General features: G+C 44.3%; 1 protein-coding gene across 1 annotated transcript; it reads right to left on the minus strand.

The window, feature by feature from the left end:
* Nucleotides 1-5,726: 5,726 nt before the first annotated feature.
* Nucleotides 5,727-16,613, minus strand: LOC128785701 (adhesion G protein-coupled receptor F4-like). The gene is made up of 10 exons (XM_053938472.1): nucleotides 16,538-16,613; nucleotides 14,214-14,433; nucleotides 13,289-13,390; nucleotides 12,872-12,908; nucleotides 12,584-12,744; nucleotides 11,350-11,628; nucleotides 9,295-10,659; nucleotides 8,376-8,417; nucleotides 8,238-8,297; nucleotides 5,727-6,035 (listed from the first exon to the last, which is right to left on the minus strand). The coding sequence occupies exons 3-10, from the start codon at nucleotides 13,364-13,366 to the stop codon at nucleotides 6,030-6,032; spliced, it is 2,028 nt and encodes a 675-aa protein (XP_053794447.1). The 5' UTR covers nucleotides 13,367-13,390; nucleotides 14,214-14,433; nucleotides 16,538-16,613; the 3' UTR covers nucleotides 5,727-6,029.
* Between the last annotated feature and the right edge of the window lie 427 nt (nucleotides 16,614-17,040).

Below are 17,040 nucleotides of genomic sequence, written 5' to 3' on the forward strand. Positions count from 1 at the left end.
AGAAGCCGTGGCTGCCGCATCCCTAGAAGTGTTCCAGGTCAGGTTGAATGGGGCTTGGAGCAACCTGGGATAGTGGAAGGTGTCCCTGCCCATGGCAGGGGGGTTGGAATGAAATGATCTTTAAGGTCCCTTCCAACCCAAACCATTCTATGGTTCTAATTTAAGATTTTAACCAGCAGCACAGGAAGCATTGCTTTAGAAAAAAGGAAACACATAATCATGAGGAGCATCACATTTTGTATGTTTATTCCTCATAAACACCCCACAGTGAAGCAACCTCCACAGGGGCTGCCTTCTGCTGCTGCCAAAAAACTGCAGCACTCCAGATCACCTGGGAGAGCTCCTTTTTCCTTGAAGGTTTTCACACACATTCATTACAGAAAGAAGACCCAAATTCCTATTACTTTAACACAGCTTGTGACCTGATGGATGCATTTGTGTACTAAATGAATTGTTCTGTCTGCTACCAAAAATGGAAATCAATACAAATTCAATACAACAACTCCTCTTCTGAAAGGGAAAAGAGAGGTCAATCTATCAAAAGAAGCTTGAAAGGTGGTTTGATCACATAAGAGAAGAGAAGCCTCTGGTTAATCTCAACAGTTACTTCTGGTTTAGAATATAAAAGCTTAAAAAATTATCAGTGAGCCTTTTCCCCAAAGCAGACATTTTCAAGACACTTAGAGCTTGGCAGTTCATTTTAAAAGAAATTTTAGTGCTAATCAGCACACTTCAAAGTCAGCCTTCAAGTCTTGTCTTCAACAGGTCGTTTGACAGAGCCTGACACACATTACACTCCAGAGCTTTACAGCTTATTGATAAAGAAGCCAAAATCCCCTGTCCAGGGCCCCATCCCTGCTCTGCGCTTGAGGCACAGCAGATAACCAGGGGATTTCTGCTGCACCTCTCCAGCTGCACAGATGAATCCCCCAGGCTCTCTGCAATGAGCAGGGATTAAGATAACGTTTTGTAATAATGCAGGAGAAATCCAGGCCGTCTCAGGGCTCCCAACCCAACCATCCCAGCAATGTGGGAGATTTTCAGCTGCAGCACAACAGAAACAAGAATTGCATGAGTAACTGTCATTACCCAGGAAAAAATGGATCATTTACTGTGGGAACAGCAGAAAGACACAGAGCAGGGTGAGGGATCTGATAGGATTTAAACAGGCCAGGGGTACCCCAGCCCAGTTTTGCTTCTTTGTAACACAAGAAGTCAGGATGAAATATTGCCATCTGTGGGGCATTTCTGGAAGATAAAACACTCTGAGAGCAAGGATGTGGGCCAAAGATGCTATTAATGGGCAGCAGGGTGTATTAAAAGGGTTGGCATGGATGCAGGCATATTGAAAGAAGTTCCTCAGCTTCCTTTTCCAGACAGCTCAGCCTGGAGATGGCCACTCTAACCCCAGAAATTCCCATTTGGCTGCTAATATCAATACTGCAGTGGGAAGGACAGCCTGGGACAGGGATCAAGTGTTGAGGCCACCAGGGACCATTTCACAGGCTGGGGATCTGCCTTACACCACTGCACAGAGCCCAGGAACTGGTATTTACTGAAAGCCTGTTTAGCAACACCAGGGTGAGGAAAACTCACTGCTTCTCAAAACACTCACTCCTCAATTAACCTACGCTTCTTAAATAAGGATATTTAAAGCTAAAAAAGGATATTTAAATAAGGATATTTAAAGCTAAAACTCAAGCTAAATATAGCTCCATCTTTCAACAGCCCAGTAATTGCAACAGTCTGCCTGTTCCCTGCCCAGAGGTGCTGCTGCATGAATAGGAATTACATGATAAAACTCAACTTGCACTGCCCAAGGGTTGGAATGATCTTGCTAATCAATCCATTGTTCAACACTTAATTCTCAAACAGCCCAAAGAGATGATTTATTACTGGTCTCAACCTGAAACAAAAGTACCCAAAGGGTACACATACAACTTACATGTGGGTCGAAGAGCTATAATTAAAGATTGGTGCTTCAGTAAGCAAGAGGGCACAGGGCTTTTAAAGTTTAGCACTGCTGAGCAAATAAAGGTGCCATTCCACTGACTGACCACAGTTAAGTAAATAAATAGACCTCAGATTATGTTTTCCAGTTGTGAAAAAGAACAGCCTTAGCACGTGGCTGCAGTAATTAGTGACAGATAAACTATTTTTGTCAGATCAGAAGGGACATGTACCTTTTCCCAAAGCCTGAAGCAGACCCAGGGTGTCACTGGAGCCAGGCTGCGTTTTGGATACAACAGGAAACAGAGGGGCCTGAAGGAACACCCAGCGTCCAGCCACATCTGATCTGAAACACAGATGGCATGTAAACATGTTCACAAGCTTTACACCATTAGCAAGGTTTCTCTGTTGTGTCCAGATGGAAGTTACTGAAGAAAAACATCTCCAACCACAGTGTTCAGAGAAAAACCATGGAAAGATTTCATTACATCAAAATCTAACAGGGAAGTTAAAATTCTAAAGAACTCCAGTGGCATTTTACAGAATCACAGAATGGGTCAAGTTGGATGGGACCACAGTGGGGTCATCTGGTCCAACATTCCTGCTCAAGCATCCTTGTTGCATCCCGGGTTTAGGTTCAGATTAGGGGTTCTAATATATATTAGTTAGCTGGTTCTGTGCACCCCCATGTTCCCCCCGCGGTGATCCACTCCGGGTCACTCACCATTGGAGCATCTCCCTGCCAGTCCTGTAACCACCCCCCTGTCCACTCCTGAGAGTTCTGTGTCTGTCACCCCGTCCCCGCAACCCCGTTCGTCCCGGAGCCCTGTGTCCGCCCCTGTCGCGTCCCCGTTGGCTACCCCGGTCCACGTCACTCCCCCGTTGTCTGTCCCCATTGGGTGAGGGGGGATTCCACCCATGTCTGCCCGCCCCCTATAAAACCCCACACACCCTCAGCCCCAGCGCCATTTTGTCCACGCGGCGCTGGAAGCGAGCCGCGGTTCTCCATCGCAGCTCCACGTGACAATAAAAGCTCTCCAGCCAACCGCAAGGACAGACTGGACATTCCTTCACCTCTTCATCCCGCCCCAGCACCAGCCACAGAGCGCGGCCAGCCCCACCCCAGTGCGCGGAACACAGCAGCGCCCAGGGAGCTGCGGCAGCCCCAGTCCTGCCGAGAAACAGCACCATAGCCCGGCTCTCCAGAGCTGCCTGGGACCGGGGAAAAACAACGCAAAGCTGCACATCATCCCAGAGGACACTGCACAGGATTGTGTCCAGATGGTTCTGGAATATCTCCAGTGAGGGAGATTCCACACACTCTCTGAGCAACCTGTTCATTGCTCACTCACTGCACAGCAAAGTTCTTCCTTAAGTTCAGCTGGAACTTCCTGTGCACCAGTATCAATTTGATATTGATTGTGCCCCCCTTGAGAGAATGAAAACAAAAATAATTTGCTTCATAATACAGAATATATTAGAAACTGTCAACTACATAATCAGCATTGCCCTGCCTGCAGGATACAAATGGGACATCTGACCTGGGGGGGCAGGGAAGGGGCATACTGGTGAATTTAGAATTTTGACCCAATGGCATTCACAGATTTCTGTGCCAAAAATATATTCCCATTATGCTGTTGGCCTAAATAAAACCACTGAAATGAGCCAGAGAAGGAGGCAGTGCTACCAAGGGACCCTCTCCTGGGAGCATATCCACCAGGGATTTTAGGAGCATCCTCACTGTGGGGCAGGAGGTGAAATAGTGCTGCATGTCCCAAACTGTGCTTTCCCCCTGAAATGAGACTTAACTTTGGAAGGATGTGGCCCTGCAGACCCTGTTTGTATGGCCACAAGCTCGGCCAGTGCTGTAAGCTATGGAAAGAAATGGGATGTGCAGTGAACTGTGACGCCTTGGCAGGAAGGGCACTGCCGGATTTCAGGTCTCACCACTTTGGCAGCCAGGGTGGAACAGCTCCAACCAAGCTCCTGCAAACCAAGGAGTCCAAGTGTCCCACACAACACTGACATTATTAAGCTGTTGCTACACAGGTAATTTGTGAAACTGGTGGAATTCCAGCTCTGGTGGTTCCCTCTCTTCAGTTGCAATTAAAGCTGGGCTGTCAGCCCGTGGCATTCAGAGAAATACCAGTTTACAGCCCACGAAGGACAGCTACAGCTTTCACCCCTCAAATATATTTATTCATGAAATGCTCCTGTACAGTTTAAGTTTGGGGTATTAAAAATAGAATTTCAGTGCTTCTCCTCATCCTGGACCTTGAACTGGTTCTCTGTAAAGCTCCCTCACCCCTGTTATTTTTAAATACCTAAATATCCATAAAACACAGAGGAAAATACTGATATGTGCCAGGTGCTGAAAATAAGCACCATGCTTCAAACACCCTTTGATAAACAGCAGATGAAACAGATTCCTTTCATGGTGCTTTTGCTGGGGCAGAGTACTGCTGAATTTCCTGGGATTCTGGAAGGGGTCTGTATAATAAAGGAAGCCTTACCCGAGACCATCTGTAAATTCCACTGTTTAACAGACTGGTTTAACAAGCACACATGTGAGAGTAGAGCAAGTGCTGGGCTATGGTAAGTTTGTTTAAATTTTCAGGCGCTAGAAAAAAGATCCAATCCTTTCATTAATAAAATGACACCAAGAATCAGACCTTGGGGTGATGGTCTTTTAAATTTGTTACAGCAGCACACAGACCCAATTTTACCTCTATTTGAATGAAGCTCTCCAACGTGCAGATGAGCTGTGTGAAAGGAGCAGGGAGGGACTCCTGTAACAAGATCAGTCTACAAGAAAAGAAGAGAGGAGAGGAAGCAACAGAGTCCTGAGGACAAGAAATGCCCCAAGGCCCAGGCACAGCCCTGCCCTCCAGACCCTCCTCAGCTTCTCCCACCAGAACATCTGGCTGTGGGTTTTCCATGCCAGGGCATTTTTCTCCCTCTCCAATAGATGACATTAAATTGTGTTATTTTGCTTAAATCTTCTATATTTCAAATGTATGTGAAGTCACATGGGTTTAAGTTTCTGACTTGAGGTAATGCTATAGGGCATTTATCTACATTTTCGTTAGAGAAGGAGAAGTACCACTTGTTAGAAACAATGACAAATTTTCAACTTTTTTTTCATTTGAAACCATCAATTTATCCTGACAGGAGTCAATAATGCTTCTCTCAAGGCCTTCATTGGAAAGGGTTTCTCAGAACAAGGACAGATTTTCTAATTAAACCAGATACCCCATCTCATGTGGAGAAATAATCTCCTTTGTTAGGACATTGCACAGGAGATCTCCATCCATTTGATTCAGCTCTGCTTGCTTTCCCACATCTAAAGAGGGAAACTGATTATTTGCAGAGTTCTCTTTCTTGTTCATCTCAGTCATTGTCTTGCAGGACAGAAAAAATACAGAAAATTCTGTCCTGACAGATCAGAAAAGGGCTTTGTACAATTCCACTGACACACAAGTACATGATGGAGATGAAGACAACAAATATTGGGAGGGAAGGAACGGCTGCAATGCAGAGTTGTCCATTAGTCTGGGAGGACAAATGGAAATGATGAATACAGTAGCAATAAATAGAATCAGTTTTGCTCAAAAGACAACCAAAATCAGCCAGATAATGCTCAACATTTGTACATCACATGAAAAATTAAATAATTTTAGAACAGCTCCACATACTGTACAGCTCCTTATTGCACTGCCAAAAAAAAAAAAAAAAAAAAAAAAAAAGACAAAAAGAAGAAAGACATTGAAGCACTGAAATGGCATACGAGGACAAACTCTCCTCACAGCAGTTTTCACAAAGGTGAGAAACAAGCTTTATGCTTCAGTATGTTTCCTCCAAGGGCTGCAGCAACAGTGATGGTTTCCTGCTCCTGACAGCAGGTTCAGGGCCTTTTCTCTTCTGGTTTTCATGATGCTTCCCGTGGTTGTGCTCCCAGACAGTGCTGTCCATGCTCTGAGCTGGTCAGGCTCTTCAGCTCCCCTCAAACCAGCATCTCTCTGCAAGAAGTGCTCCTTTTCTTCTTGCTGGTCAAATCCACTGAAGACAACAGCCCACTGCTAGGACTAGGAGGGAAAACAGTCAGGTCAGGTTGCAAGTATCATCTGTGGAGGTCGAGGGTCCATTTCAAACAGGAGGTTCCTCAGCATCCCATGAGAAATACCACAAGATGGTCACCTTAAAATGTGACCCAAAGGAAAGGCTCCTGCAGGGCTGGGCAAACTCAGAGACTTGAAGCCAGAGTCTGCATCATCCTTCCAGTGTTTTACATTGACCATTGAACCCCCAGATACACAGCCCCACTTTGGGCCCCTCAGTTCAGGGAGGCCATTGAGGGGCTGGAGCGTGTCCAGGGAAGGGAATGGAGCTGGGGAAGGGTCTGGAGCACAGGTCTGAGGAGGAGCGGCTGAGGGAGCTGGGGAGGCTCAGCCTGGAGAAAAGGAGGCTCAGGGGGGATCTTCTGGCTCAGCACAACTCCCTGACAGGAGGGGACAGCCAGGTGAGGGTCAGGCTCTTTTCTCATATAAAAAGTAACATGACCAAAGGAAATGGCCTCAACTTGTGCCATGGGGATTTAGATTGGATATTAGGAACAATTCCCTCAACCAAAAGAGTTGTCAACTATTGGAACAGGCTGCCCACCATGAAGTCTTTGGAGGCATTTGAAAGTCACACAGATGTGACCCTTGGGGACATGGTTTAGTGGTGGGTTTGGCAGTGCTGAGCTCACAGTTGGACTCTACCTCAGAGGTCTCTTCCAACCAAAACAATCCCATGATTCTGAGGCTCTCTGAAACAAGACTATTTTTTTTCTTTAAACAATCATCTCAGGTATGACAAACTTCTCCAGCTCTAATGAGTCAAACTCCATATTTACACTCAAGTTTACAAAAGTGGATGACTCACATCTTTCCCCTCTGTTATGCCACAGTAAACACCTACACGTGGTTTCTCCCACCCAGGTGAGTGACAACATTGACCCAAATTCCCAAGCACACACAGCCATAGTTTCCACATCAAGTTTTGCCCAGTGAGATCACTCAATATTTTTATCAAATGTTGCTGAGTCATGGGATTAGTGACATTTCCATCTGTTGTTCCCAGACTATTACATTGATGGTGTTTTGAGGGAATTTTAACTTTCAAACTTTCAATCCTGACCTAACGCCTGACAAGATGTGAAGCATCTTTATTGGATCTTCCTGGATCTATAAAAGATTTGTAATCTCAAAGTTGCACAGTCTCTCCTGTCCCTAATGATCCACTTCAGAGAGGAGGAATAGTTGCCTTAACCTCTCTATTTTCCCCTCATAAGCCACGTACATTTGAACACAGAGTCACTGGAAGACCCTCTGCAGCTTTCAATACAAGGATCATAACTGAGTAATAGACTGGAAAAAAAGCAAAGAAATAATTTTTCCCATATCCAGAGTGGACTGACACAGGGCAGACAGCAAAAAACACTGCAGGTAATTCTTGAGACACATAAAGGGCATTCCCTTTTATAAATACTGTGTGAAACCACTAAGCCTTGGTACCAAAAGAAATCTAAGGACAACAGACAAAAGTTTTCCAGTAGAGGTAGGGAACACCAGCTCATTGATGTCAATACTTCAATTCTGCCAAGGTTTTTGTAGGAAGCTGCTAAAACACAGATTGTTTCTTTAAGGTTGAATGGCTATAATGAATTGTTCTGATATTTAAAAGAACCTTAAGCTCTCATGAGTGCACATCAGTTAGCACTAAACACACTGGCTGGGCTCTGAGTGGTTTCCATCCCTCAGATGAAAGCAGAACAATCCTCTGACATCCTAAAGCAGCCCTGCTGGCATATACATTCATATTTTTGTGAAGGCAGCAAACAAGTCATTATATTGGGATTTCTGATTCCTAATTCTGTTCCTTCCTTATTCAGTGACCTTAAAGTAAATCTAAAATGGGGGGAAAAAAGTTACTGGGACTGTCTACCAAAAGGGCTTTGATAGCTGCAGGTGAAGAGATTGGTTAAAAATACCACTTTTTAACTTTGTAACCACACCAGTAGGTTATACAGGTGTCACAAAAATCCATTGATTGCCACTTCTGATCTTTAGAAGTTTAATATCCTGAGCAGGCTTTTGAGATACCTGTATGTCTCTCAACAAGAATTTACATAGGGAAAATGTTACTTGGTGTAAGATGTAGTGGATAGTTCCATTCTTCCAACATACAAATGAGGTTTGTAAATTAGTAAATTAGCCATTAACGGGAAAATTAATAAACTTTACCTTTTCTAGACCCCACTTCCGCCTTGATGAAAGGCAGTTCATTCTTAAGGCTTCTCTTGTCTGCAGATTTAAATAAAAAATATTAAAGGTACGAGTTTCTCAAGGTGTAGAAAATGTTCAAATAATAAGAATAAGTACCTTTCTGTCCAGAAGTGTCCCAAACAATAGGATGAAGAATCCCTAAGAAATTGCAAAACCAGTTAAAACCAGCATAAGCACATGATATTTCTTAAGTGTTTCTAGATATCTTTTCATTAAGGAGAGATCTCATCACCTGTGATTCAGGTAACAGCAATGCACAAAATGGGTTTATCCACCCAGGTCACAGGGGGCTCTCTGGGAACATCAGGAATGGATATTACCTGTGTTAATCCTGACTATGAACTGGACTGAGGGGTAACAAACCAGGAGTTTCTCAGCCCACCGAGTGCAGCCTGATCCAAGAAGAGCTAAGGCAGACTGGGTGTGCAGTAGTGCATCATGTAACACTGGATGTTTATGTTGATGAGTTAATCAAAACCATGGAATCAGCTATGGAATGGAATGGTTTGGGTTAGAATTGACCTTAAAGGACATACAGTTCTAAGCCCCTGCCATGGGCAGGGATACCTTCCACTACACCAGGTCTCTCAGAGCCCCATCCAGCCTGGTCTTGAACATTCCCAGGGATGGAGAATCCACAGCTTCTCTGGGAAACCTGTGCCAGTGTCATCTTCACTGGAAGGGAGAATTTTCTGTGTAATTGTTAATTGATGAGGATCAGACATTTTTGCAGTTATGGACATTAACTGGTGTATTTTACATCTAACAGAAATTAATCACGGGATTATTTCTTCATCCCACTTCAGACCAGACCAGTTTGTCTCATGACCCATCTGCACCTAAAACACCAACCTGGGATGCCTTGTGTGTGTACCATGGGAAAGCACCAAGTGGAAGGGAAAGCTGAGATCCTACTTTTCACACACACCTGCTGCCAGCCCCTCTTTAATCTGGAACCTTTATGCCAGGCTCAAGGTCTGAGCACACACACTACTCCCAGCATCCCAGAGCTTACCTGGAAGGCGTTCAGCAGCGCAAACACGACATGGAAGGCCAGAGAGCGGCTGTCGATGATTGTGGCTAACCCAAACCCCCAGGTGAGGCCCAGCAGAGGTGTCAGAAGGGCAACGTTTTTGCTGACTCGGATCACGCTGCTCAAATCTTGTGACTTGCAGCCTTCTCCAACAGAGGATCTCCCAGTCTTCACCACAACCACGACCACCACAATGAGATTCATAACAATGATGCTCAGGGCAGGTACAACAAAAGCCAAAAGGGCTTTTGTCTCATACCAATTGAGCCAGCAAGCTCCACTCCTTAAATACCCATTTTTTGGTTCCGTAATAGCAACAGTGAGGATAGATATAACCAAGGGACATCCATATCCAATAGAGAATGCTGCAGCTAAGAATACAGATCTTGTTATCTTAAAAAAAATTAATAATAATCCATAGAGAATTAAGAGGCCCAGGGTAAACATCCAAAAAAACAGGGCAAGATAGAAAAAGTGAAGGAAAAAAGTGACTGCCACACACAGCTGGTAGTTTAGGGCTGTATTGTGCACAATGGCTGCGAGGATGAACAGGATATCTGCGACGAGAAGCGAGGCAGCGATGTTGACCAAGCAGAAGTGGCGCATGTAGGTTATTTCAGTTTTCGTGACGTGGTGCCAGACCACAGCCTCGATGACGAGGCAGAGGACCAGGCTGAGAATGGACAGGCCCAGGCCCACCCGTGTGATGTAATCCAGCAGCAAGCTCCGCGGCGCGGCCGGAGCCATCAGGATGGAGAAGGATCTGTAGGTGCGGCGCCGGTGGGCGCAGACACAAACCACGGCGGTGACGTTGTGGGCGCGCACCTCGCACGCCCGGGGGTCCCAGCGCCGCTCGGCCGAGTGCCACCCCACGCACTGAGCCCCCACTTGCTCCAGCTTGTTCAGCTTCTCAAAGGTGAGCAAGATGTTCTGGAGCTCCTCTGGCAGCGACACCGACAGCACCATCCCGTTCACAAAAGTGGGGTCGGGCTGGTTGGTCTCTAGGATGGCTCCGAGCGTTGGAAATGCAACGCTGATGGCTTTGGAAGCCCTGGGTAACCTCAGCAGCTCTTCTTCTGGAATCACCACCTGCCCACTAATATTGCCTGTGCTATTGAACTCCATGGAAAAGTCAAAGCTCTTTTCTGAAGTGTTTCTGTGTATGCTGTTGCCTTTGGTAGCAATGAAGGGCTCCTGGATACTTTCTGACCCATTTCTTAGAAGAAGTTTCCCAGCAAATGAATTCACTGAGTCCAGTAATATTGAACCAGCGTTTCTGTCCTTTACAAAAGCCCAGTTGGAAATGATGGAACTGTTCAGAATATGGTTTGCTATCCTGCTGTAGCTCTGAAACAAACAAGCAAAATAGAATTAATTTGTTTTATGTTAGAAGAAACCAAATATTATTCTCCTGGCAGTGCCTCCAAAAAGGCTCATTTAATTAATGAGTGATTTCTATAAAAGGAATAATCCTTTTGACAATAAATATATTCCCATGACCCATCCCAGTCAAACCCAAACATCTCATTACTAGAACTGTCCTATCCTCTTCATATCCTACATCAAAAGGTGATTGGAGAATTAAACATAAAGCAAAAAACATGCCATAGTTCTATTCCAGATGCTGACCCACAGTGCAGGTCTGATTTTTACCACCCTCTGTATTTCTTCCCCTGCTCTCTGATTTCTGAGTTCATCAGAGAAAGATTTCAGCTGTTGTTGTACAAGGCTGCCTTCCCTACAGTGTCGTACTTTAGAAGGTAATTCTTCCTTGTACTGTTAGCCCATGCCTGTAACAGCAGTTCCTGAAAACCTCTGCTTTTAAAGAAATTCAGTTCCACAGTCTATTTTCATCACACATGAATAAGTAAAAACAGTTTCTCTGCTAACAAAATATCCCACTCTGGCAATTCTTTCCAGGTGATCTCCATGTGGTCTGCAGCCACCACTTTATTGGACAGTAGCCATAAGGACAAAATACTTGTGGAAGCTCTGTAAAGCTCAGAAGCACCTCCCAAAGCCAATAAAAGTAAATACCTGCATTTTTCCTCTAGTGACATTCTCTGATAGCAGCAGGGAAATCTTCTTTAGCAATTCCACTATATCAGCAATGTTTCCTGGGATGGCTGGTGAAGACAGGATATCTGGGATGATGCATGAAAAATCAGCTTGGCAGCTATGATTCCCAGCACCAAAATGTTTTGCTCCATCTCCAGGCTTCCCATGCCCTAGCTTTCCTCCTCCTACAAAAGGAAGATGTTCTCCAGCACCACCACCATATCCTCCAGAGCATGGGAGTTCACTTTGGGATATCCTCTAGAGGGAGGAAATAGATTTGAGACAATTAATGAAAAGAATGAAAATTAAGCCACAGCTACAACTAGGCAAGAGATGCAGTGCTGGGTGTGCAGAGAAGGTACCAGATGGACTGACCTGAGAAGAATATCATGGTTTCGCTACACACGTGAAGGGGAAAGAACTAAATGCAGTGTGACTTGATTAAGGATCTTGCAGCAGAGGAAATTTTGTCATAAATCATCTGATTATTACACACTTTGGTGTTGTTCTTTCCTCAGTTTCATCCTACTGTGTTCTTATCTTGATTTAGGTCCATGTGAGGAACACCAGCCATGTGAAAAAGGCAACTTCATTTCTGAATTATGCTTCCATACAAGAATCCCCCAAATTTATTTCCTATCACCTGATTTAAGATTGTGAAAGAACTAGAGCAAAGTCTGACAAGGAGTGGCTGAGGGATCTGGGAATGTTCAGCCTGGAAAAAAGGAGCCTCAAGGCGGGACCGTATCACTCTTTACAACTACCTGAAACGTGGTAATAGTGAGGAGGGGGTCAGGATTTTCTCACAGGTAACAAGCAACAGGACAAGAGGCCATGGTCTCCAGTCACATCAAGGGAGGTTTAAATATTAGGAAAAAATTCTGAAAGGGTGGTCAGGCGTTGGAACAGACTGCCTAGGAACGTGGTGGAATCACAATTTGTGGACATGCTCAAAAAAGGTGTGGAGGTGGCACTAGAGGACAAGATTCAGCAGTGAAATGGTGCTGCTGGGCTAATGGTTTCACTCAGTGATCTTAGAGGTCTTTTCCAACCTAAACAGTTCTTTGAGTCCATGAAGTCGGAGTCTATTACCAAAATATTCTGTGTCTCAGGACACCATCTCCCTTTGCTCAAGACTGAAAGCGCATGGAAGGAGGGTCTGTCTTTGCAAGAAGTTACAAGCACGAGCCAAGGTGCACAACAGCATCCTCACCTGAAAAAGGGACTGAACATCCAGGCTTGCACAAGCATCTGACAACATCTGCCACTTTCTGTCCTCACAGACAAAGCTTGTCTCCCCATGGAAGGAGGGAGAGCAAGGCTGAATACAAATTGCTCCATTATCTTGGCAGGGAATGAGATTTATACAGGCATCTGGAAAATAAACCAAGCAGACATGGTTACAAGGTGAAAGACAGCATACCATGGTCTGTGATGCATCAGGGATGTGAAGTTTTGATAATTGATAACATCTCACAAAGCATTAACCAAGGCACTGTACCTTGCTCATCACCAGTCTTTGATTTGTTTCCGAGAACCTGAAAAATAAGAAGTGGAACGTAGAGTGAATGTTTACATAAATAAGTAAAAGATGACTTCTTGGTACAAACCAGAAAGGATTGCAAGAGGAAAATAGTCCTTTTGAGGTCCAGAATGCAGAGCTTGTGGCTCTTGGCTCATACAGACCAACTGAGAAGTCTCTGCTTAAAGTATGCCCCTGTATATGAAGCCTTCGGTTGGACCCTGCTACTGAAGTGACACTCTGAGCTCATGCACAGAGCTCAGATGAGGAAGGTGTTTATGATGAAGGTGGTGAGACACTGGAATAGGCTGTCCTGACAGGCTGTGGCTGCCTCATCCCTGGAAGTGTTCAAGGTCACTTGATGGGATTTGAGCAGCCTGGTCTAGTGAAACTTACCCTGGGAGTGGTGTATGACACAGCCAGGAAGAAGTGTGCTGCCCAAAGGAGCAGGCAGTAGATCATCCTCATATCCATCACCACTCATTTGCTGATTTCCTCCTGGAAGAAAGATGTCAAAGAAATTTAGACATCTCTGTTTCCACTTTTTGAACACAGTCTGATTACTTACTAGTAAAAAAGCAGCTAAACCTATGCCAGAGACTGTCCTTATTGGGCTTGCAAGGTGATTTTCTGGCATTCATAATTCATTACCTTTACTGAGAATTACTTGTGAACCCTTTCTTAAAAAAAAAAAACAAAAAAAGAAGAAATCTGTTCAACACTGTAAACTGGAGAGCTTATTAAAGCAGCTCAGCCTGTGGGTCCCTTTTGAAGTGATTTAAGACAGTCTCATCTCCATTGGGTTCAATGCTCTGCTCTCCTTGGGCAGTTCCTGCCATGTGAGTAGGAAACATGGGCACTCAGGGGCCAGAAATCAAAATATGATAAACATGGGCTAGAGTGAAGAGTTATTTCCTTTGCAGAAGGATTCAGACCTCTATTCCCTCCATGAAGTTTCCCATAGTCCTTAATAAAAGCTAAGCATCCTGGGATGCAACTTGTTACAGGCATATTTGTTGGAGAAAAATAATCCAGCAAAGGGAATGAAGGAAAAACAACATGATACATCAAATCTCATTATTAGATCTTAGACATGTCCAAGGCAAAAGCAACAGCTGCTGTGGGTTCAGAAGAATTGAGACACTGATATTCTATCACCACAAGTATAGGTAGATTAATTTAATTAAAAAAATCAAAAATAAAATGCATAAAAGTCAATTAGTTAAACTACTAAAGCAATAAGCAAATGCACAGTGGCAAAACAGGATGACAGCTTGATCTCAAGAGAAGGCAACATGAAAAACCTCATCAAATTACTTACCATGCCTTGAGAGAAGCCCCTCAATTTTCCCCCTGGCACATACTGATCAGCACAGATGATGCTGATCAGAAGCAGAAGGGGTCCTGCACTGGGAGAGCAGAGATGTCTTTTCCCATCCAGAGGCTCCAGGCTCTCCCATCTGACAGCATCAAAGGCCCAGGCACACAGCTGGCTGCCCCTTTCATCTGTGATGTTTGTCCACCATGCTATGTTTTCAGATCTGTTTCAATTTAATAATGAAATTACCATAAAAGCAAGAGCTCAACTAATGCACTGAATTTCTAAGGTAGCTCTTAAGGAAAACCTCATGCCAGCCTCTGAATTCAGCTGTTAATATGAAAAGCATTTTCATATTAAAAGCTAGCAGCTACTAGCTCTTCTAAGAAAATAAAATGGATCAGGAAAAGCAAAGCAGAATATTCGGATCAATATTGCCAAAGAATGGGAGGTGGCTGTGAAACACCTACAGGTTAGGGGTGAAAGGCTGCACCCCAAATTCCTTTCTGATTTCTGCAGTCATTAAATGTTTATTGTGAGCTTGTAGCCCTAATTCCATTTCACAGCTCGGAATCCTTGAGCTCATCATGTCTCACCACTAATTAATTCACATTCATTTTGTATTTAATCACAGGTGGAACCCCACCTAGGGCTGTTACCTCTGAGTGAGGCAGAAATCCAGGACATCTCCAAGTGTCTCGGGCTCACTGAGACACCAGCCCCTGCCAGCAGTGGAACACTGAGCTCGCTCGGCTGCATTGTTTGACTCATGTTGGAAACCACCCAGTCCCAGCACTGCAACAACCTGCCAAGGCAACCACTGTGCAGCTGGAGAAACTCGGGGCAAAACAAGCAAGACAGCAGCAAATCACTGTTACTTCAGGAAAAAACATGGGTATAGTGACACTGGGCCACAGGAAAGCATAAACAGAGAGAGGATGATTTATCTCTTATCATAAACTAACTACCGCTGATAATCCCTGCTTTTGTAAGAAGCTGTAAGCATGACACTCCTCTATTGCAGAGGTTTCTGCTCCCTCCATGTACCAGGACACAGATACATGAGCAGCTGAGGTGTCAATACCCTCTCATCTGAAAAGGACTTTCTAGTAAGGGGACACTTTCATACCCAGCTCAGGAGATTGTCACCAGCTGATGATCCTACTTCTCCAGTTTATTCCAAAGCCCTCAACAGAAGTGAAAAAGCAAGGAGAGAGTGGATGGCCAGTGGTTTCAAGAGAGCAAAGAGTCTCTTAAAGCAGCAAAAAAAAAAAAAAAAAGATCATGAATTTAGAAAGTAATCCCTATGTTGGTTAATGCTCACAGCCTTACATTCAAATCCCTTACTCTGACTCCCGTTGGTGTAAAACTGAAGTATCTTGCAAAACTCTACAGAACTATCCTCCTTTCCTCTACCCCAAGCATATCCTTGATTTTAACTACTGGCAGGATACACTGCACAGCAGTCTGGCCCCATGTGGGCACAGCAAACAGAGGGATCTGTCCAAACAATAACAACTATGGGAGTTACATCCCCCTCAGTGCTGGACCCGAAAGTCTCTGGCCAAAGGGTCCTCCATCACCTGGAGTGACCTCTTTCCCCTGTCCACTGCTCCAGAAAACAAACTACAGCTAAGTTTACAGGGAAAGGTGTCCTGCACAAAAAAATTACAAGCATACTTTTTACAAAATTAAGATTTATACTGACCTTGCAATAATTTGCTAGAGAAATATATTTCTCCAAACACTACAAACTCACAACTTCAACATTTATCAGAAGTATTAAACCCATTATTACAGAACCTAATCTATTTGTTTTAGGGCTCGAATGGCCACATGGTTTGCTTAAAACTCAATTAGCCACCATAACATGATAACCTGCCATTGTTACCAGGCAAGCTAAGGCTGCAGCAGGAGGTTTTAGTGGTCACATGGTCATCCAAGGATAAAAAGTAAAGGTCTTAATTCTTAGAACGGTGTCAGTTGTATTTTTAAAGAAATCATAGTTGAAAAGTGTAGCTTTAAGTGAAGCAAGTTCTAAGAGGAAAGTAATCTTTATACATAGCCATAAGAAAACTCCAAACTTTCTTAGAAGTGACAACACTGATTAGAGACCAATTACAAAACAAGAAAAAAAAAAAAAAACAAAAGTTAATTAAAATATCTAACTATTTTCACAGATGTAAAAAGAACATAATACTAAGGAAAGAAGTGCAAAGTAAAGACAGCCTTAGTAATCAAATGCATTTTAGATTATGAATGAAGCAATTTCACAGTGATAATTCTCCAGCAGCTCTGGAATAATGATGTTCTGTGGAAGTACTCACCGTTTTCAGAAGTCTGGGGGATACTGTGAGCAAAGTTAACCCAGCCAGGGATCCCCAGGGTCTCAGACGTGACTCTCTAACCACTCATCTGCTGCCATCCTGCCCCAGTCTCACTCTGAGTCTTACCCAGCCCTGCCTGGCTGCCCTGACTCATTTGGAGCTTTCCCATGAAGAAATAATGTTGGGCAGCAGCTGCTTCTTTTCTTGCCTGACTGGATTAAGGCTGAGGAACCTGCAGATGAAGGTATTGCACTGCAAAATGACAAAACAGGTTACAAACACGCCCACAAATCTGCCAGATTGCCACCTCTGCCAGGAGTCCACAGGGATGAGTCACACCTGCAGGGTTGGTGTCCTTCCTCCAGGTGCAGGTGGCAGCTTCTGCTCTCCTGTATTTCATAGAATCATGGAATCGTTTGGATTGGAAGAGACCTTTAAGACCATCCACTTCCAACCTCCTGCCATGGACAGGGACATCTTCTACTGTCCCAGATTGTTTTAAC

This window comes from Vidua chalybeata, chromosome 3 (genome assembly GCF_026979565.1).
Source record: "Vidua chalybeata isolate OUT-0048 chromosome 3, bVidCha1 merged haplotype, whole genome shotgun sequence".
Classification (NCBI taxonomy): domain Eukaryota; kingdom Metazoa; phylum Chordata; class Aves; order Passeriformes; family Viduidae; genus Vidua; species Vidua chalybeata.

Excerpts from the sequence above, each read along its gene's own strand:
- LOC128785701 (XM_053938472.1), bottom strand. The coding sequence starts at position 13,366 with ATGGATATGAGGATGATCTACTGCCTGCTCCTTTGGGCAGCACACTTC. Across the intron at positions 11,629-12,583 it reads ATGTTCAGTCCCTTTTTCAG|AGGATATCCCAAAGTGAACT; the intron begins GTGAGGATGCTG and ends TCCTCCCTCTAG. Across the intron at positions 8,298-8,375 it reads GGACACTTCTGGACAGAAAG|ACAAGAGAAGCCTTAAGAAT; the intron begins GTACTTATTCTT and ends TTAAATCTGCAG.